The sequence below is a fragment of the Strigops habroptila genome, assembly GCF_004027225.2.
Source record: "Strigops habroptila isolate Jane chromosome 13 unlocalized genomic scaffold, bStrHab1.2.pri S16, whole genome shotgun sequence".
Taxonomy (NCBI): domain Eukaryota; kingdom Metazoa; phylum Chordata; class Aves; order Psittaciformes; family Psittacidae; genus Strigops; species Strigops habroptila.
This window is the reverse complement of record NW_022651054.1, coordinates 12,062,918-12,086,063: the sequence shown is the minus strand read 5'-3', so window position 1 is coordinate 12,086,063 and position 23,146 is coordinate 12,062,918. Positions and strand designations below refer to the sequence as shown.

Here is a 23,146-nt window from a genome sequence, read left to right as displayed (position 1 = left end):
CTCTTTTCTGGCCTTAGCAGCAAAGACAGAGAAGTGTGACGGGAGATCAGTCAAGCATTATAAATTTACAAAGGTTGCATAAACGGTGTCTTTCTGATTGATATGAGAGATACAAGAAACTGAAAGAGATGGGAGTAGATGGGAGCAGACTGGATTAAGCAATCTGAAACATTTACAAGATGGAGTGATTTTGCGCTAAAAGATCCCTTTCCTTTAAGCCACTATTTGCAATGCAGGGAGGGGAATGGCATAGGTGGATTCAGATGAAAAGTCCTGGTGGAATCTCTCTGAAGCAAAGCACTCAAGCACATGAACACAGCATAATTCAAACAGAAGGTTGTACTACCCTGGCACACACTATGCCTACACATTCAGAAAACGGAGGATACATTCAAACCAAGCAAGAAATCTTGTACTGCTGCTTAGTCAGTCATCTGGCTCACCCTCAATGAAACATTATGGGAATTAAAAAACCCACTTCCTCCCCCCAGTTTGCTAAATGGAATGTTTACCACAAGTCTGTGTTCCACAACTGCATCCTGGAGTTCTAGCTATGAAAGCTGCTAGCATGAAGCTGCCGAAATGTGAGAGCAGGGAATCATCTCTCATTTTGTCAGCCCCAAATGGGTACATCACATGCAGCTCCACCCAAGAACATACCAATGCAATACCAATCTTCTATCAGTGCTGGAAATGATTTTATAGGACATTCAAACATCCATCTTGGCTGTTTTTCAGTCTGGCTAAATACTGTGTGCTGCAACAAGAGGGAATAAAAAACCAGAGAAGGAAGGCAGGAGCTCTGTTCATTTGGGCTGCCAGCACATGCTCTTCCTCCCACTCTAACAGCTCTTCTTCCCAGTAGTTGACGCCTGCAGGCACTGCATTACAGGATACCTAAGAGGCCCTACTGAGTCCTGTGTTAATCAATGTTCCAAATGGGCAAGAATGACCTCCCAGACACTCTTTGATGTTTCACTTCCTCTTCTACTATCAGTCCTCTTGCTTTACAGGGCAGTGACTTGGACATACTCACACTTCTCCTTTCCTGGTTGTTTCAGTGTATTCTCCATTGTTGGGAACAACCAGGCAGACCTTCCACCAGCCTGGTCTGCACCCTCCCACCTTTTCTTCCTATATGCCTGTCACAGCTTTAAATCCACCCGGTATTTCAGAACTTTAATGTATTCCCCATCTCTCCTCTCTGTCATCTGGACAGCAGGCATCACCATTCCTGCATCTCATGGTCCAAAACGTGGTTGTAGATCTCCTCAACTCTTCTGCAGGTACTCAGTTGCCAAAGTCTCAGAACAGCTGTTGCCACTCCAGCTTTCCAGGAAGATGCCTTAACCACAGTACACTCTTACTCCTACGGCCCTTGAGCTTTTTTTTTTTTTATATAACCTAGGCTAGAGGGCACAATCCAGACAGCAGAAATCTTCCTGTTTCTCTCTCAGACTTTATGTTAGGCCTTTGGTTAATGACAGAAAAATTCCTCTTTATATCACTTTAGCCTTGTTTCTGTTCAATAAATTACTGAACAGAAGCAAGGCACCGCCAGACTAGTTTTCTCATTATGGTCAACCAGGAAATTTGTTACAGACCCAGGGATAGTATCCATACCTCCTGATCCCCAAGTAAATATATAAAGTCATATTTGGTCTCCTGAACGACTTGCTAGATGTAATTTTTCACATCCCACAGCATTGCCAAAGACTGCTGTAACTGCCATACATTTTCTGTAATTGTTAAAATTAATAGTAGTAATGCTTTTGCAAGGCGACAACAGCTTTCACATTAACATGCACATGGGAACTTCAGAACCTATCACTGTTGCTGCACAGTTAACCAGGCAGAGTTATGTTCGTGCTTCAAGAGCAAAGTGGCAGAGTCACCAACCCTGGAGGGATTTAAAAGAGGAGTAGATGTGGCACCTGGGGACATGGTTCAGTGGTGGACTTGCCAGTCCTGGGTTAACAGTTGGACTCAATGAGCTTAAAGGTCTTTTCCAACCGAAATGATTCTATGATTCTATGAAATACTAGACTAAGCAGGTCTTGGAGATGCAGTTGCTAACTACTCTTGCTCTGAAAATTGCATTTAGTATTTCATAGTACTTATTTTTGTATCAAAATATTATCAAAACTTTTTACAAAATAACAATTGCAAATGCAGAAGTGACTACCAGGAATCTCAGAAAGCCACTAGACTTGATGCCAACGTGATCTGATGAACTGTCTCTTTAAGCCAGACACTAAGAGACCATTCCTGTGAGAATTTTCTTAACTATTCCCCCAAAAACAAACTTCCCCCCAAACTCTCCCCAAATTCCAAATCCACCCAACTATTTTTTTTTTCCAGTTAATAAGCAACTTCCTAAATTGAAATCATTATCTCTGCCTCAAATAGCAACTAGTGTTTCCTAGCAGAACCTGATCTCAGACAGAAACAGAACCCGATAGCTAGAAATGTAAATGTGAACGTCATGTAGCATAACCATACTATAGCTCAGTGTCGTTTAAGTTTGCAGAGTTATGCTAGTTGAGAAATGTACTCATTTTATCAATGACGAGATGTTTGAAGCATTCTTGCTTAGTGCTCTTCATTAATAAAGAGCTGATCCAATATCTACTGTAACGCGCAGTGTTCCCTCCCAGTTGCTCCCTAGAAGCCCTGAGCTGGGATCTATCTACTTTTATGCAAGTGAAATACCAAACTGTTTAAAACAAACCACTCATCTCTCACGTTAGTAAGGACAATCTTGTGAGTGCCATCTCTATTAACATCAGTTATCAAATGGATCTGCTCGGACAGGAAATTCCATCAAAGTGAATGGACCCCTCTCACTATGCATGCAACCAAACCCTAGTTGTACTGCGAAGTGAAGCCTTCGTTATCCAAAAGCTCTGTTTCCTAGAGATGCACCATTTGTAGCGCATTCAAGATACTTCTGTATATGGCATTCTTATAGATTAATGGGGATAAATGAGTGGTCTACCACAAAACACTACAGGACCTCAAAGTAAGCACCTGCTATTGGGAATGAACAGATACTAAAGTTTTGTTGATTTAAAATGTAAAAACCATGTACATATGTAAATTCTCTTTCACCAAGAACACACCTTAAATCACTCTTGTTTTAGATATTTATTTCTGTTCTCAATTTCCAGTGCAAAGCAGAATTTATTGAAATTGGTCCAAGTTTCTCAGCAATGCTTCACAACCTCCACTTTATTCCTAAACCAATGTTAGCAATATGCCATTTTTCTTTCTAAACCAGGAAGCATTAAAACTACAGGGAGGGTTCTCTATAACATCCTGTCCCTATAATGGCCAAATAATGAACAGATGAAATAACATAGACAAATGTCAGCTGGCACATCCACAGGCAGGTCTAGCTATGTTTCAATTTTAAAATAGGACAGAAGTTAACTACTGATTTTTTGGGGTCATGCTGGAGGGTGGAGTGGGAGGATGTGGAAAGTTAACAGTTATCACAGTTTCCTCCTTCTGTGCAGATTTCTTCTGGATTTTTTTTGTTCTGTTGGACACACATGGACACCAGTGTGCAGTGCACCAAGGGGTTTGGTGGGGTTTTGTGGTTGGTTTTTTTATTGGTGGTGGTTTGGGGTTTTTTGAGTTTTTCTTTTTTTTTTTTTTTTTTTTTTAAACAAATACATTCACTTAGAAAAGGATGAAAGATCATTCCAAGTCTTGCGGTAAGCAAAGGATTAAGAAGGATTTGCAACATTTCATTATTAAAAAGACAAGTCACAGAAAGCCATTCAAAACCATACTGCAAAGCCAAACATTACAAAATGCAAATCAACTTACTTGGAAACGAGAGAGAAAGCTGCTGAACAGATTGCTGGGCAGGGAACAAGCCTGATTAAAATGTGGCCCAAAGCAGCAGGGAAATGGGCTCGGGTCACTTTCTCAAACACAGAACTGAAGGTGTTGATGTCTGCCAGCTTGCTACTGTGGTCCCCACCTCCAGTGTCTAAGATGTTCCCCCCATGTAAGATCAAAATTAGCACATGGGTTTTGCAGTTCTGGTGCTGGACTCCTTCCTGTGAGAAAAACAGGGAATAAGATGGAAGGAAGCATTTTAATGGATAGTGTTGGTATACTTGGTGTCAACATTAGCAGTGATTTTTTTTTTTCCACCCCATACACTGTGATCTTTGCCATCACTAGGGGTGTGTGTGTGGGGGGTGTGCCCTGTGCTCCATTTAATTCAAGTATGTCTTAACCAGTTAGAGCACACTGTGCTCTGCCAGAAAACCCTTGCAACACAGACATAGGTTTCAACAAAGATTATAGGTCAGCTTTGTGTACATCAAAAGCTATTTTAAATACACTGAGACTGGAGAAGAATTCCAGCATCCACAGACAAAGCAAACATCTGTCTAGGCATCCTGAATGAGGCTGCTGCATTTACTGGAAAGCTCCTAACTCAAATCATCACAGGTTCTAAAAAGGCAAATTTCTCTGCCAATGAAAACAGCCAGCAAAAGCAGATAATTTAGTTATCTCAGCCTTTTGAGATTAGCAACTTCTGGTTAAAATGAAAAATAGGGCTAACTTACCCAGACATTTACTGAAAGAGTAAAAGATGTATAATTGCTGATATCCATAAACCTCACAAATACATTTATGAATACGAGAATATATGCATAAACACAGACAATAATCAGTGTGCTCCGTAGAATAAACAAGATGTTACCTACTTGAGACTGGAAAAACATTTGGAATGTCTCGCAACTCCATTTTTTTTTTTCTTCTTTACCCCTTCAGATTTATGTGCACTCAAAGAAGAACTCAGCAATACATTAAAAGATCAGGAGATTTTTTTTGTTTTAAACCTTGACTGCCATTTTTTTCTTTGCCTTGGATCATGTGATTCCTGGAGACTTTTATTTCCTCACCAAATGTGAACACACAATAAAAATAACAGTAACATTTCTTGTAATTGTCTGAGGATTGTGAATTGCTGGACTGGGTGATTTTCTGAGAATCGGGCAACGTTCCAGACTCTTTATTCTTAAGTTCCAGAACGAAAGCCATAGTCTTCAACAGTAAATATAAAAGGAGAAGTATTGCTCTAAGTTTAAGAGGAATAACATTAATCAGAAAGGCTGGTAAGTAAACAAACACATTCACATATTTCAGGCTGGAGTTTAGTGAGGGGCAGGAGTGGAAATGTTGTTGACATGGATAAGAAAGAAATTGGAAACTTTAGCACCTGTATAATGGTGACAGAGAAATGGTTGAAAATGAGAAAATTATAAGTTGCTCCATAAAGCCACTATCGCTGTTCAGCCCATGATTTTTAGCATCCAGTAGAAGTATTCATTGTGAAGGCATTTCACTGACCTGCCTTGTATCTGCTTAAGTACTGGATCTTATGAGAATTTTTAAGGTTCCACTTTTCTTTGCTCGAATTTACAATTTCCTTCTCCATAAGGTCCCATTCCAGTTATTCAGAAGAGAAACTTAATTCCCTTTAAAAGCTAACAGTAGCTCCTTCCACAGCCAATGCCAGCTTGTAAATAAGTGGCACTGTTGATGGGTTGGTGGAACTGAAAGCTTCAGAACAGAGGGAAAAATTCATGCACGTCAACATTGCTGAAGTCAAGTCACTGTCACAAAACATCTTTCAGACAGATTTAACTAGCATCCTTCACAGGAGGACTCAGAGGGAATAAAATTCATTTGTCTCTCAGCAGTAGTTCATCCATGACTGAGACAAGGGGCTCAAGGGCTAACCAAAAGGACATCTGAAGTCAATCAAAGACTGGCATCATTTTCAGGGGGGCTGTAGGATTGGAATTCTTAAAAAATGGAAAAGTAGACATTCCTGTTGCCTGTCCTATGTGTGGACAGAGGATCTTACTCAGTTAACTGGAAGAAACACAACTTGTTAAGATTCTCTGCTGCTTCTAAAAGAGCAGGAATTCTGTTACTACAAATTCATGACTGCTGCTGAATCTGCTTCACAAAACCTTCAGAGAACTGGGTCATATTTCCACCTAAATTAATTATGCAGTGTCTAAAAAGCTTGTGATGATTTTCAGTGGTTGCATGTGCACCTACAGAAAAAGGGACAGACACATTAAGCCACCAAATGGGTTGATAATTCTGTAACACAATATGAGAGTATTTCTGCATGTCTACTTCTCGGAAATCAGCACAGCTTGTTTTGCAGAAACAACCTCACCTCATTGTCCTCGTGTATTTCAATACTGCCTTGGGCTGGGAACCTTTGTTTTCTTAAAGAGGCTCTATATAAATCACCTGAAAGGAAAAGAGACATGATTGATCACATAAATATTTGGCTGCCTCACATTTTGCAGACATCATGGAGGAAAGGCACATTTCTGATTTCAAGACAGAAAGATCTGTTTTCACAGGAAATCCTGAGGACAAACAGGACAATACACAAGGTTTCTTGCAGCCCTACATATTAGAGGCTCTTCTATTCTTAACAGCAACATTTAGAACAAGATTCAGGTCCCTATACACAGGTGCGTAGTATCAGTACAGCTGCCATTGGTCATCTGTGCCTTTCTGGAGCAGCAGCAGAAGGGGTCACCTCAGGTTCTGCATCACCTCTGCTCATCCCGTTCACTTATCTTAAATAGTCTGGTATGTCTTAAATGGCACTAAGCACCTATATATAGGCAAGTGAATTAAGCCTTTAAAGTTCTCCAAAGTCCTTCAGGATCCAGCTCTTCCACAACCTCTGTGACTACCTGCGAAACTCCCAGAAGTAACTGCAGTGCTCCATTACTAGGATGCTAAATAGGAGTAACAGACCACAGAGCAAAAGACAGTTTCTCCTCAGAAAACCTTGTGACCTGAAAAATAGGAAGTGACATTGCCAAGAAACACAGTGCTTTGCTACTACAACATATTGCAATGTCCCAGTGAAGGGGGGTTACTTCATCTGAAGTCATGGGGGGCAGTTCTTTGGGGAGGGCAAATGTGCTTTTCCGTTGTACAGACAGTGATGAAATTCCAAATAAGATGAAAATCCTTCTACCTCTGTAACACCTCCTCCTCCTCCCTCTCAAGGCTTTGAAACCCTTCTGAATGTCAGCACCAGAAATCTGTAATTTAAAACTTCAGCTGTCTACAGTGTTGCAGCCTTAAAATTCTACTCATCTCACAGGGGTTAGCTGTTTGGGAGCCCTTCCACCCTCCATGACAGATGCAAGTTTTAGGAGTTAATGAGAGAAGACTGTACTAAACAGTAATACCAAAGTAGTTCACTGTCAGCTTTCTGGATTTAAACACATTTTCCTCTGTTTTTTCCAGCATGTCAGAAGAATATAAATGCACCACATAATGCTATAGATGAGTCAGTTTACTTTCGGGGAGAGTGGGGGGGAACATTCTGAGTTCACACTGTGCTTGTGGTTCCACTGCATTTGACGTATGTTTATAGGCAGCTTGCCAGGCCCTAACAGCGGACAGTGATTTTCATCTCACCAAGAACATTGATTAAGCAGGGTCTGGCGAAGTTATTCTAAAAGCACTGAATTTAGTCCAAAACACATTTCAGACACTCTCTACTCGTCTGCATTAGGATTAAGAGCTAAGTCTACCACTATCATTTCTTGTAGCCACTAGAAATTTATTTAAATTCTGTGGCTACGTTTCTCTGTATTTAAAAGAAAGGTAATTATTCTTGCCTTTCTGGCAGGCAAGGATTTAAAGGATTAGTCATGCAATACTTGTATAAAACAAAACAATACAATACAACAAAACCCAAAACACTAGAAAACAAACCCAACAGCAAGAACACACACCCATAAACCCTGAACTTCCACCAAGTGCAATTGCTTTCTGGAAGTCTCTGCAATTTAAAGTTGCTTCTGATTAACACACTTCTACTGTGGTTTCTGAAGGCCTGATTGAAAGACTCACTTTCTTCTGAAAGTCATCATGTGAAAGTTTTTTAACACCTAAGCTCACAACAGAACCAGTACCATAGAAGCACTAGTTTCGTGTCACGAGAAAGGATTATTCAGGGCCATGAGACCCCACCTGATAGTGAAGCATAATACTTATGTTCAAGAAAATACTGAAACAGGAAACCCAGGACTCCTCATCAATGTTCCCAAATCTCTGGTTATCATCAGATTACTTGTGTACTGTTCCCTTGAAAATCTTGTTCTAAAGATACACTTTTAGAAAGTGGAGAGCGTGGTTTGCTTTTTCCCTAATGCATCAAATGCCAGGTTGCAGGATAGTTCCTTGCTTCACACACACACAAATGCCATAGATAGCTGGACACTAGGATTCTAGGCATTGTCTTAATTACAATCTCTATTATTAAAGTAGCCCTCTATCATAAAACTGGGCTTCTTTAAAAATTGGTTTGCACTTTGGCTGAGAAAAAGAAAGAAAAACGCGTCTCAAGTTGCAGTATTAGAGATGAGAGAAATGCGGCCATGCAGCTCAGGCGCCAGCAGCGTACAAGGTCTGCTTTTCTTTCATCCATACCAATGTGCACAGTTCAGCTGCCTTCAGAACACTGCTACACTGCCAGAAGTCGCGGCTGCAGTAACATTAGAATGTACACTGCTCTGCTTTGAAAATGTGCACCCAGAAGCACAGAGGTAACAGAAAGACTATGAGGCAAAGGAGAGCCAAAGCCAGGTGGCTCTCTGCTGGTTTGCAGCATGAGCCAGGAGCTGCAGTGCAGAGATCTTCAGCACTGTGCTGCCCAAAGGACAAACCCGCCTGAAGCCAAAGCAGTCCCACAATGGTGATGCAGGGGGTTGTCTGGCATGTGCAGCATTTCAAGAGATCTGCTGACTGTATACTTTGGAAGATAATCTTATTTTGGGTCTACATAGGTTCAGCTTTATTGTTTAGGTTAAATACCAGAGAGTTAAATAAGTGGGGCCTTCTCTGTCATGATAATCTAAAGCTCTGTAGGAGACAGAAATGGACAGCATGACCCTCTAGAGAAAATTACAGGAATTCAATTAGGCACTGAAGTGAAACTGATTACAGAGAAATTATGTGGTTTACTATTTACTGGAAAGGTTTTAACGAGGTAAAATAATAGCATGGTTTTGCTGGACCCAACCTCTCCCTGATGACATTATCAACATTTTACAGATTTTTCCAGCTGTCCTGATTCATACCATCATTATACCAAGTTATGCTAATTGTATCATTATGTAAATTACAGCAACAAAAAAGGTACTCAAATCCCACCCACAGTCAGAAACCAATGGGTTGTAATAATTTACATTGTAACAGCTAGTGATGCAGTCAGGGAAGGTCACGGTGGGATAAGATGAAAAACTTTCCGTTCATTTGTTTTATCTTGTTTTTTAGTTAACCTGCAGATGCACCAGATACAGACGCCACCAGGCTTCTCAAATCTGGCAGAAGGAGAGGAGATGTAGGAATAGGAGAACATGCTGAAATCTCATTCCTCGAGGTCAGCTCCTCTGCAGGCATCCCGACTAACTGATCAGTAGAGGGTACGTGGTAGTAGTGGCCAGTTCCAACTGCTGCCCTCATGTCCAAGTTTACAAAAGCAACCGGGTTCCCAAACACACTGAGAGCTTTCAAAAACCCAGCTTTTGTTTTAATGCTCTTCTGGAAGCAAAACACTGAAAACCTCAATCTAGACACAGCTGCTGAGACGACTCTGGCTCATATTACTGAGCTGAGCAAATTCTTCATGCTACCGAGTGAACTTGGCTAGTAGCATTGCATTGGTTTCCTGCAGGCTACAAGTCAGAAAGCAAATTCCTAGTATCTTTTTTCCCCAGGTGCTTTCTCAGCCCAGGCAGCATGGAAGGATGTAACAGTCACAATCAGTCGTTCTGCTTCTAAGGTGCAATGACCTCCCACTAAAAGGGTAAATAACTCGCCGCTGCAAACAGGAGTATCTTTTCCAGAGCTGAGACTGTGGAACTAGTTCACCTATCACAAAATGTTACACCTCCCGCTCCCCCGCTCCACCTGCCAGAGAAGTGTTAAATGTACAATAGCATGGCAATAGAAAAAATAGAAGTAAAAAACCCAAAAAGAACAACAAAAAGAAATTTGCTAAATCTCAAAACTATCTTGCAATAAAATTCCACTGAGGACAGAGAGAAAATAAATGTTTGCATGTGATGGATTTAAGCCACAGCACTTTACCATGCTCATAAAGGCAGTCTGATACAAAGAAAGAAAATGGTCTAACCTACCATGGGACAGACTAGTGAAAAAGAACAAACCGCTGGCTAGGATGTAAGGTTTGGATCAGATTTTTGCTTCAGTGTATGTTTCTTCATGGTACCTAAGTGTGGTGGGTTGACCCATCTGGACGCCTGGTGCCCAGAAAAGTTGCTTTATCACTCCCCTCCTCAGCTGGATGGGGGACAGAAAATATAACGAAAGGCTCATGGGTCAAGATAAGGAAAGGGAGATCACCCACCAATGACCACCACGGGCAAATCAGACTTGACTTAGGGAAACTAGTTTAATATATTAGCAATCAAATAAGAATAGGGTGATAAGAAATAAAACCAAATCTTAAAACAACATTTCTGAGAACACGAGGTACTGTTCAAACCTGTACCAAGTATCAACCCAGGTCCTCTTCTTTTTTTTTCCAGACTGTTTCAAACATCCCTAATATTTTGCCATGTTAATTAGGGAGGGATTTAGAGTAAAACCAAGAGAACTTGCTTTAGGTACAAAGCACAAGGTGGTGACAGTCCCCAAAGAAAATTGTTATTTCCATTATCACACTCCCATGAGAAATTATGCTGGTTTTTGCCATCTGCTGTGCTATTACTAGCTGTTTATAATGACAAATCCATCATGAGAAATATGTTCACATGCAGGCTGTAACATATGCTTTCTATTAACAAATGATAAAGAATATTGTAATACACTGCAGATGCAGTTTCACAAACTTTCTGTCTGAACAGAACAAAATTGGAGAAAACAAACAGTAAATAGGAAATGCTGAACAGAGCACTCCATTTCAACCCAGCTGCCTTTCCCATCCTCCCACGAACAGTCAGTCCTGGCTGGGGTATTCCACTGTACCAAGAAATAGCAGCAAGAGTACAGCCTGCAGTGAAAGGAACATTACTGTGGTCATGAAAAGGATGCATACCCTTGTCGATCAGCTCAACTGCTTGTGCTATCATATGCAAACACCTTAGCCATTGTGAATTTTTTCTGCACTAGTACTGAGGTCAATTATAGATGGAATTCTGTTCAATGCAATTAAACGTGGTTCATGTTCATGGATGTGTGATGCTGGTCAGCTAGCAAAGCCAAGATATATTGGCACTGAACTGAATTGCCCACTCTTTGACAGCTGCATTTTTCTTCCACTCTTCAGAAAAATAAGAGGGATTGGCGGGGGGGGGTGGTGGTGGTGAGAAAATGAGGGGCGAAGAGCAATAGAGCCTGCTGTGTGTATATGGAGGCTGAATGACAGCTAATCTCCAACTGCAATGGCAAGCACTTATTTCCCTGTGGTTCTTCACCCATTTCAGATGTTTTTGGACTCCCTCATACTTAATTTGCCTGTGTGAGAGAAAAGTAATTGCTTCGGTAGTCACATTTTCTTGTTAACTTTAAATTAATATGTAAGGTAAGCTAAACATTACCTTGATTTTCTTCCAGCTTCCCAATTGTTTCTATCTGCTCAACAAGGTCATTTGAGTTCCACTGGCTCATGCCTATGAGAATGGCACTTTTTCCTTCCACCATCTCTTCTGTAGGAAGAAAAAGAACAGATTAAATTGAAGTAATGAACAAGACAAAAAGACAGTGTGAGTAGTAGTAATTGAGAGAGAAATAAACACTCATCATGCCTGTTAAAGGCAATACATAACAGGTTAGCATATGCACAACTCTCCAGGAAAGCTTCCTGCTTACTGATATGCCCTACAGCATACCTACATGTTTCATATATTGTGTATAGGAAAACCATGAAAAAGAGAAGACTACCTGAATTTTTGCTCTTACCTTGCGCAGCCACTTAAAAATAAAGTTTATAATAAATCACTTTGAGCGTTTAATATCAAGTAACAGAATTAGTCAGAATTCTCCCCCCTCCCCTCTGGAAAATTTTTTTTACTTTCTTTTTTTTACTTCAGAACATTCAAAAGCAGAGTAAAGAGAAGAATGGACACACAGAGCAGTTTAAGACTTTTGAAGCATGTTTTTTCCTCTTTTGTCAAAGCTACCTGTGCTACACAAAGCTTTCAGTTTTCATCCAGGGACACAGAGACATAATGGAATGGCATCAAGCGCAAAGCACAGAGAACAGATCCCATCCAGGGAGGGTGTTAGCACATCTAAAGGCAGCTGACTCTTACTCAAAAGACCTGGACTCTCCCTGTGGCTGTCACAGAACCTGCGGTCCTGCCTGAACCTGGAAAAGCCACTCAGTTTTTCTGTGCCTCCAGCGCCTTGCCAGCAAACAAGGGATGGCCCTGCATCTTTCCTTCCATCCCTTGCCTGATCAAACTCTGAAAAGCTTCTTACCTTGTTCACACACACATAGGGGAAGTTTACATTGGTAGGACATTTGATACAATATTTTCAGTGATCCATCATTTCTGTGAGGAAAATCTGCTAGCACCAAGGCAAAAAAAAAATCTAGCCTGTCTAAAGTTTCCACCATGGAAGCATAACTATGAACTGAGCACTTTCTGCCCAAGTTACTGCATGCCACATGAAAAGCAAGAAACAAAGGAAAGCTGGGCAAAAGAAAACAGTAAAACATTACTTCTCCCTCTCTCTACTGATTTCACTAAATTAAGTAGCCAGCCTGGGCACATGAATCAACAGTCAGAACACGTACAGCTGCTCCATCTCAAACACAGGTGCTTGATTCTCTGTTTACAAGGCTGTCAGCCAGAAATGTCTGTCTTTGAGGAACTGGGGTTTGACCCCAGCTGTTTTTCAGAATGCAAAAGCAGCTCATTAATGTTATGTTTTAGTTGTGCCCATTGCTGTGCTCTCTGCCTCCCACTTCAGGCTGTCTCTGAAGTGCAAATTACACATGGGTAGAGGTAGAGTGTGGGATAGCTTCCAAATTCTCCAATAAGGAAATACACTACTCAACCCCAGCTGCACTGTGCAGAAAGTCCTTTCAGCTGCAAGAATATCAAGCAACGATGAAGATGAGAAGGTGTGAAATACAGGTGAGAAACATTACAGGAAATGTAATGCTGGTTACAGAATATACAGAAGCTACTTCACTTCTAGGAGGTGAAAACCACAGTCTCTCTCCTGGACGGGTTATCCTCACTCCAGCACAAACTCCTGCAGTTTCTCTGGTGCTATGTTTAATCCAGTGATAATGCCAATTACTTTAGCCCCCACATATGCTTCCCTCTACCAAAGACAGAAGCTCCCTCATCACTCAGTGAGCTTCTGTTTGTTTCTTTTTTAATTCTTTAGGTATTTAAACTTCAGAGCAAGGCCAGTTACAATGCCTGCTCCCAGCATAACGAACAGAGAAACTGAAATCTCAACAATCTGAAATGAGAATGGCACTTTTTCCTTCCACCATCTCTTCTGTAGGAAGAAAAAGAACAGATTAAATTGAAGTAATGAACAAGACAAAAAGACAGTGTGAGAAGTAGTAATTGAGAGAGAAATAAACACAGGAAAGAGGCTATTTTTCTTTTCTATTTCCAACTTTTCCACTCAATAAAGGTTAAGATTTCAACACATCTTAAACGATTTAGGCATCCTGTTCTAACTGAACACCCAATGGGAACAGAGCTCCATCTCTCATTCTCTTCATGCCTAGATGTCTCAAATACACATTTAATTGTGATCCACATAAGCAGTTTATCACATTAAATTATTATATCTCACTAAAAGTCTGTTATTAGAGGACTAACAACTCAGTAACACATGCCATTCATAATCTATACATAGCAGCTGCTTTTTATTTCAAGTAACAATTATAAAAAGGATAGCTACTGTCATCATAAGCATTTCAGACCACACAGACTGCTCCTGACATTGAGAAATCAAGATTCATTAGCAGAGAGCTACCATAGCCTCTTTCACGAGTAAGAATCTTGAGGAGGCACACACAGAGCCTGGCTCGAAATACATACCACATATCTATTGGCTTCAGCTTCATAGGAACATAGTAATACTGAAGATGGTGCCATAAGGCTCATTTAAAGAAGGCAAAACCAACAACAAAAGTTATTATGCAGATAAATAAACTTAGCTGGAGAAAAAGCGGCAGCTGTATTCCACATCACCTCATCTTTAGCAAAGCTGTCAGCAGGCTTTTGACTATAACATTTCCTACAGTCACACACTTAGGAAGCAAGGGGTAAAAATACCCTCACATTCTAAATCAGAAGTCTAATGCACAGAAAAAGATGGAATGTTTCTGATAGCTCAGACTCTCATCTGCTAGACTAGTTTAAATCCAGAATAACTGTTGAAGTCAGAGTTAATCTGAACTTAAAGTAAGTCAGAAAGTGGCTACAGGATCTCCTGGGAACAGCAATACTACCAGTTTTTGTTAACTTTGCTGCTTCTGAGGGAGTCCACAAAAAGCCTGAAATCACCTCCCAGGTACTTTAATAATCACCGTCATCAATAGCTTCCTCCTAAACACCACTCTGATTTCCAGCCACCTGCCAGAAAAGATTTCTTGTAGTTTACAACTGGAAAAGTGAAACCCTAGAAATTAATAGTTTTATATGACTCAGAAAATCAGTGTCCTAAAATAGACTGTGTGTACCCACAGTTCACCTATTTGCAGGCATCCTGGATCCAAACCTGTACTTTGAATAACACAGAGTAATAATCTGATTAATATTAATTGTGCCCCTGCAAAACCAGCTTGTTTAAGAAAATAATATTGCAAATTCAGCCTTACAGAAGTAAATCAGCAAGTTGTCAGGGAAGTTGCTTCAGAGCTCCCAAACCATTCAGAGCACAGAGCTGATCCCCCCACAAAAGCTGTTTCATTTTCACTGCCTGCCTCCTACCCTCTGTATTTTAAAGCAACTAAAAAGCTCCTGACACAACTCCTTCATGCTGAATTTCATCTCAAGCTCATGCCAGCATAAAAACACAAGAGTCAGTTGCCAACCATTCCTGCAACAATCTCATCCCCAAAGAAAATTAAAACATGCTGAAATACGAAGTTCAGTGCAAGACAGCAGATAGCTAATGCCAAATACTGCCTTAAAAACACCAGCTGCCATCTGCAATACCACCATGCATCTCCAGACATCAAATCAGAACACAGCAATGAGACTGAAGCCAATACAGTCCTTTAAAGGAAAATCAATTTGCTCAGAAACAGGCCTCATTCAAGAAGAAAAGAATGCTGGGAAGGGAGGGAATTTTCTTTCTGTACCATAAATATATGCAGAGGGAGAAACTGAGTGACAATCTTAGCCATGAAAATGTTTTTGCATTTAGATACCAGCAGAATATCTGCTGACTGTGCTGCTAATGAAGCAACCAAACTACACATAAAAAGTACATAGAAACCCAAGCCAAGTTTCCCATGGACAGTTGAGTTCTCCACTTTGAATTAGGTTTTCTTTAAACTAGGAAAGAAGTCTCAACAAATATCTGGGGAAGGGGAATTCCTCTCCTTTTCATAGGATCATAGAATTGTTTGGGTTGTAAGAGACTTTAAAGATAATCCAATTCAACCCCTCTTGCCATGAACAGGGACATCTTTCACTAGATCATGTTGCTCAAAGCCAGAGGGATTGCTCTGTGCTTAATCCAGTTTGCTACAAAAGCCAAAGGATATTCAACAAGTTCATTCCATCACCCTTCACTGCTTACTTGCAGGTAACATGAGGACATATGGACAGCTCAGTCTGACCTCAATAGCCTATACTATGAAAGATCCTACAGTTGCATTTCAGTGGCAGAATTAATCCTCCCTTGCTGATTATTCTCTTCAAAAAATAAATAAAACATGCCATAAAAGCACTAGGTTTGGCTCCTGCAACCAAAATCAAACAGAGCCCCCATTTCCCACTGTAGGAGGAAGTTGTGTGTGCACACAACCTACACAAACTTTACTCCAACTTCAGAACAAAACCTGGCATGTCAAAGAGCAGGGTCCCAAGATTCAGGGTCTCATCAGATGTTGCAGGGAGCATTGCATCCTGGATTCACCTGATTAAATCCACAAATATACAGATATTGCTGCTTCTTGAATAAGCAAAGCTCCAAGTCACTTCAGTGAAAGTTTTGCCAGAGTAGAAAACCTAGGCCATTGGTTTTAAAAGTTGGCCATCAGCAACACAGACACTGCTGGCCTTCAGCAGGTACTGTAAACAAGAGCACTCCAACTGCAACATTATGTACTACCTGACGTGTAAACAAACAACCCAAGAAACCCCATGAGGCTGGTTCTGAAGCCAGACCCAACTTAACGACAGCTCACTCATCCACCCCAGCACTTCACCCATCTCCTATAAATTTAGGCCCATTCACAAATCTTTGAGAGAAGATCTGACGGGTGTTTTTTCAGATCTCAGTCTGATGAGGACAATGGTGTCAGTTCATCCCAAAAGGAGCTTAGTTACTTGCTGCAAAACTGGGGAAATAATGGGGAGGAGGGGACAAAAATGTATACTGACCTCGTGCATCGAAGAATTCATCATCGGAGCTCTCCACCGAGTCTTTGAGAACGTTCTGCATGTGCCACTGAGCACCACTGAAGTGGCACGGGCCAGCTGGAAATACAGAGAGAGTCCCATTAATCCAAGGGAACACTCACCTCTGCTCCAGGCTTAGAGAAAAAAAACCAAACCAAATCAAAACCCAAACCCAACATTAATAAACAGTTTATGTAGATGCTCAGGAGGATCACTCTCATCAGCACATCTACTTTAATCTCAACAGACAGACAGCCAGAGCTCTCAGGATGGCACAAAAATTGTGCTTCCACCTAACGAAAGTGATTAAAATAAGTTCTTGTTAAAGATAAACCTGCAGCACTTTCAGCCAATGCAGTGACTTGAAAAGATAAATTCTTCCCTGTTGAATTCACCCGGCTGTTCACTTCCAACATTCAGCTGGTAGGTTGTTTCTAAGACATGAAGCATCATTTCCCCAGGACATGGCACTAGCTCCCATTTAAATTCAATTTCACTTCTAAAAGAAGTGCCATCCTATTTGGCTCACAGATTTAGACAAACTACTGAATTCTCACTCACTGAACTCTTTTCATCAGACAGCTTTGTTTTGCTGGAGCCTGGGGCTTTTATTTGAAGCTTGCTATTTGAAGACAGGAAAGCAAAACCTTGTTAGAATAGGTACACTAACAAAGTCATGACAGCTTAGATGGTCGTGATGGATTATCATACTCAAACTACTTTGTAATTAATAAACCAGACCTGCTTAACTATATCAGTTCTCCTTACATCTACAACAACCCAACACTAGCAAGTAGTAGTGAAATACATTCCTTATATCAACAATAAAGTCTCCTCCAAATCAGTGGGGAACCAAGGATCAAATGCACCATATCCATAACAACACTACAGCTATTGTAGAAAGGACCTTCATTCCCAACCAGAATAGTGTCTTTGGTTTTATTTATTTCCCCAAATGATGATATCAGACCTGAAAGCTAATATCCTGAGGCCCTGTCCACAAAAGCGTTCTCCTTCTCCCAGCTGTAAAAGAGCAACTCAACCAGGGGACACATCCTTCTACATTATTCTGGGGAAAACAACCCACTAGGTTACAGCCTTCTGTTCTACTTTTACTCCATCTATAGCTGAACTAATCAGAAAAATAACTGAAAGATGGTAGGAGGAAGCAGATTTTAGCTGGCCAAGATGAGAGTAAAAATAATAACCAGTTAATAGCATTTTAATAGCTTAAAAAAACCCAACAACCAAACCCACAAAAAACCAACAACAACCAAAACCATTCAAAATAATTGGTTATTAACGAGCCAGTGTTCATTACAAGAGCACAGTGTGTATTGGGAATGTGTCCAGCGATACTTGGCAGCTACCAGAGAATGCATACAGATCATTACTGTTACTGTTACAGATTTCTGGAACATTTTACTAATGACAAGAAACAGCAAAGCGAATTATTCCTTACCGAACACCACCTTGCTCTCCTACCATTCAAATATCTAGCATTTGAATGGTGGGACAAAAAAACCCCAACATATATATGTATCTCTCTTATATATGTATCTCTCTCTCTCTACATATATATATCTACCTCCTAAAACTTACCACTATATTCATGAAAATAGTGGAAGAAAGAACACTATTCTGAACATCTAATGGAGAAAAGTCAGCGTTTGGTCAACACTTGGAAGAGCAGGAATTCCAAAATTTCAAAGAATGAGAACGTAAAGCACCACAAAAAAGCCAGAGGGACAGATGGGAAAGGGAGAATTTACAAAATTCAGTCTTTGGATAAGAGCCCATACACCAGAAAAGAGTGGAAGGAGGGAATAATCTGCCTCACCTTTTGAGATGCCAGATCTGAAAACCAAAGTATAACACTATTAGTAGAAAAAATCTTGAGTAAATTACTCTTTTTCAGCCTTATGTAGAAGATTAGATTCCCTTATCACAGGCCTTAAGATCTGTGAGGAGCCAGAAGGAAGGCAGTAAACTAGGAAATTTACAAAGAACCTATAAATGAGAGGCAGGTCCACAGAACATGAGAACAAGAGTGAGACAGGGAGCAGTGAGAAGGCAAAGGACTGCCCCGAACGTCTCAAGAGTGTTCAGAATTTTCCTCTGCAAGGAAACAGCTTCTCACCCAGCTACTCTGGTCAATCAAGTATCTGTAACTGAGGCTGAATTTCTGTGCTATGGATGTTCGCGAAATCACCAGAATATCCAAACTAAGGCAGATAGACTTCATTGGTAACACACACTTAATGCCTTTTTGGGGTCCTGCAGATGCACACACTCCCATAATGAACACAAATTTCACACTGAGAAAATTCTGCTCAGACTGTCCAGCCAGATACCTGTCGTAATGATAGTTGTTCGAAGGCTAAAAACCGAGGAGTCTGATTTTCATGTACTTTGAGCATTCAGTGCACAAGAAGCCAGCGGGCTACATTTGCAGAAACAAAAATACCACAACAATAAATACCCCCTTAGGCAGCAGATAATTTGTTTTGGAGAGATATTTAGGGGCTTGACTTTTAGAAGTTAGCTTCTCTGCACTTTTTAAAGCTGTGTAACTGCATGTCTCTAGTCAGCCAACACAAATGCAGGTATCCAAAGCCAGCAACACTGGGAAAAAAACAAACAAAAGCAATCCAGAAGAAAGAAGTATTTTGCATTTTTTACAGTTGTTTGCAGGACTTGTTTTATCATGATTTTAGAGATTCTCCAATTATTGTTATGTCAGTCAGCTATATTTCCCATGGATTGAAGTCCCATTCAATGTGGTCCTGGGCTTCCAAAATTCTTCAGCAAAAGCTTGAGATTTAAGACCAGAAGGACCCACTCATTCTTCTTTTTCTTCTTTGCTTCTCCAGATATCTAGTTCCCTTGTGAAATCCACCTTCAAATAACAAACACTAAAAGTTACAGCATTAATCCTACACCTGTAATACATGGGCCAGTTCCTTCCATTTCATGGTATATGCCTCCTCACCTCAATTTTGATTTGGTGCCTCTGCTGAAAACAGCCAGCTCTTCTGGGAAGAACTTGTCTACTACTGTTCTTACCTGACAGATTTTGAGACATTTCTATGATAAAGACAGTAAACAACATCAAAACCACGACAAAAATCACTGAAGAGTAAGGTAGTTTTAGCATCTGGATGATTCACTAATTTGTATCCAATAATAACAAAAGCATTTTCAGCATGGTTTTCTTAATCAAATAAAAATTCATTTAGATCAAGACATATATATAATGCACACCAGAACTGAACTAGAATTTAGAATTAAAGGATTCGGAATGCAAGCTATTTATCAAGGAAGTCTCTGGCACACAGAAAAAGGTGGGAGTTCATCTGGTTCCAACCAGAGCAAGTTGCCCAGGACCACGTGCAGGCAGCTTTTGAGTATCTCTAAGGAGGGAGACTCCACAACCTTTCTGGGAAACCTGTACACTGCCCAGTCACCCTTACAGTAGAAAAATAAAAGTGTTTTCTGATGTTCAGAGGTAACATCCTGTGTTTCAGTTTGTGCCCATTGCTTCTTGTCCTGTCACTGTACACCACTGAAAAGAAGCTGGTTCCATCTTCCTTACAATCTCCCTTCAGTTATTTGTTTAGCTGGTGACAGCAATACAAGACCACTGACCAAACACCTCAAATACAAGAGAAGAAATATTGATGAGTACTGCTGTCACCTCTCCATTTCTAAGACTATCTTCCCACTACACTACACTCAAGAGCAACACACTTCCAACTTCTACAGACTAACATTAAGTAAAGGTATCATGGCTGATACCTATTACTACCTTTCCTAGCTGCTGCAAAGTGTATTCAACCAGAAAAGCAGAGAACATTCTTCTTTCTCAATGATGAACATCTTCCTAAGGCCAGTCTATTGCACTTAAATCCCCACAGGGTGCAGAAACCTGTTTGCTACTGAAGCCATGTTTGACAGTCTCATTAAAGAGAGAAACCTAAACAAAAGCTTTTAAAGTATGTTTCTTCTAACTGAAGCCAGTGGTACTAATATCTGCTCATTTCAGATTTTTACCTCTGTATTTATTTCTGTTAAAGAAAACCTCTGTAACACAATGTTTCCAAAGGCTGAAATTTTTAAACCATCATACCAATACAGAAGAGCTATTTCAAACTGTTGCTTACCACAGTAATGTGCATATTTAAATTGTTTGTTAACTGGGGGGGGTTTCTTGATTCTGTAGTCAGTGAATTGGGGGTCCCCATCTCCCCCTGCCAGAATTACCTTTCCCCCAGTTAGTGCTTTATTTGGCAGGGCTCATTTCTTGCAGTAAACATCCAGTCAGCTCATATATCCTGTGGCGGTATCTCCTTTTTGGAGTTCCTACTCTTAACAAAGGATTTGCTGGTGCTTAACAGAGCATACAAAAGTGCTTATTACCTGAATTAACTATTAACGAATCACTGTTCTTAAAGATAAGCTACTGGCAATGCATTTCATTTTATTAAGCATTTGGTATGAGGGAAATAGAACATCTAAGTGCATGTAAATGAAATTGTGCTGTAGACATTCCAACCTGAAAGATAAAAGTACTCCCTATGATGACACACCATGCACTCTGATCAGAGGGAATGCGTAGAAGAGAATGCCAATAAGCTCCTATTGCCACAACTGCGCAGACTGCATTTCAGAGCAGGCCAAGTTTCTGCACGTTGTCAATACCTCATTTACAGGCAGTTCTGCATCACCTCGCTCCACCACAGAAAGGGGTAGGTTCAGTCATTTTAGTGAAGGTCACTGGAGGCTGAATCCCACTGTGCACAAAGTAACCTGAGCAAAAACCTGCAAGGTGAAAGCATGACTTTTTTTTCTGGAGAGAAGCATTAAACTTCCACAACCCTGTTACAGATTTAAGGAAGCATGTACGTCAAAGGGATCACTGGACTCCTCTCTGAAGGGTGTGTCACCCAGCAACAACAACAAAAGGAATAGTTGCAAGACTAACAATCTACAGTAAAAACATCATTCATATATAAAGAAAAGTCTCACCTATGACCCCAGAAAATCTTTGTAGCTAGGGATAATGGTGGAGGGCAGGGAAGAAAATCAGACGCCCTTCCTGAAGTGAGTTAAAGGAATTAAAGAAAGATGGTATAAGAATCCATAGAGGAACAAATCTATTTCAAAACCAATGGTATGACAATGAATTGAAAAAAGGATGGTGGCTCAAAGCTGAAGTTACTTAAAGCGTTAACGTTTCATTGCATCTATTTCCATTTTTCATTTCCACTTCCTCTTTGAATATGTTACCAAAAAATACACTGGGACCCTGTCCATTTCCTAGTGGTATCTGCTGGGTTTTAGACAGCTGACATGCAAAGAGGACGCCAATAGCTCTGTGCAGGCTGCTGGCTGCTAGCGCATTGTCTGGGAAGTCACAGGCACGAAGAGGCACTATGACTGGAGACACTTAAGTAAAATGAAGAAAATGCTCCTTTAGAAAGAGCACAACACCACTTCGCACAGAACATTATTACAGATGCCGTAGATGCAATGCTGCTAATCCACATGCCGTTGGTCACACACTATCAAGCTCCCAAGTCTTAAGGGCACTATCATCTGCACAGCAAAGGCCTGGAAGTCTTTGCACCTGCCTATAGAGGCTTTCATGAAAGCACACAGTAGAGGCTTAAGAAAGAAAAAGTGGTAGAAGTTTAAAAGCACTAAAACAAGGGAAGAAACAAGTGTAGCAGTACTGAATTTCAGTGCCAGCAATGTAATGCTGCAAGATGCATGACCCACAGATAAAATAGCTGTAAGGTGTTTCAGGTCATTTGCTGAAGGTGTCAAGATATTCGAAGCTTCTCTTCAAACATATTCACTTTTAAGTTTCACTGGTAATTTATGCTTACAGAACATGATAAGCTGTTACTTCCCCTGGTTTGTACTTCTCTAGTGTTGCATGGAGTGGCTTCCAGGAATGTTTCATACATGGAAGTAAGGCCCTGTCCAAAAGTGGAAACTGCCATTTCCCTCAGCCACGAAGCAAATACTGGCACAACAGCTTTAAGGTCTTCACCTCAAGCATGGCATGCTGCCCATGGAAAACAGAAGTAAATACAAATGCACCTCCCACCAAGGAAAAGAATGCCAGTGGTTGCACTAATGCTTTCAACTTGAATTCAAAAGACCTTGAATTCAAAAGACCCCTCCCTAACCAACACCATTCTAGTGTTACTTAATCTGGATTAAATATCTCCTGATGAATAACGCAGAGTTGTACGAACTTCTGACTGAAGGAGAGCCTAAAAGGCCTTGCAGGGATTGTTGCTTTTTTGCCAGAATAGAAAGCTTTCTGTTTCAGCCACTAGAGGCAGAAAGGAGGGCGGGCAGGCAGGGCAGGGAGGGAGAGAGGCAGGAGGGCAGGCAGCAGACAGGCAGCGGGCAGGGAGGGAGAGAGGGAGGGAGAAGGCTGTATACATAGAAAATTCTAAAGACTTCACAAGTACTCT

The 23,146-nt window shown here is 40.7% G+C and overlaps 1 protein-coding gene across 1 annotated transcript in view; it reads right to left on the bottom strand.

The window, feature by feature from the left end:
* The window catches only part of PITPNM3 (PITPNM family member 3), a 75,534-nt gene that overhangs the window by 43,454 nt on the left and 8,934 nt on the right, over positions 1–23,146 (bottom strand). The window contains exons 2-5 of the mRNA XM_030472960.1: positions 16,638–16,733; positions 11,646–11,753; positions 6,221–6,297; positions 3,835–4,070 (exon numbers count right to left, since the gene is read on the bottom strand). Coding sequence (XP_030328820.1) covers positions 3,835–4,070; positions 6,221–6,297; positions 11,646–11,753; positions 16,638–16,733 — 517 coding nt within the window. The remainder of the gene's footprint in view (positions 1–3,834; positions 4,071–6,220; positions 6,298–11,645; positions 11,754–16,637; positions 16,734–23,146) is intronic.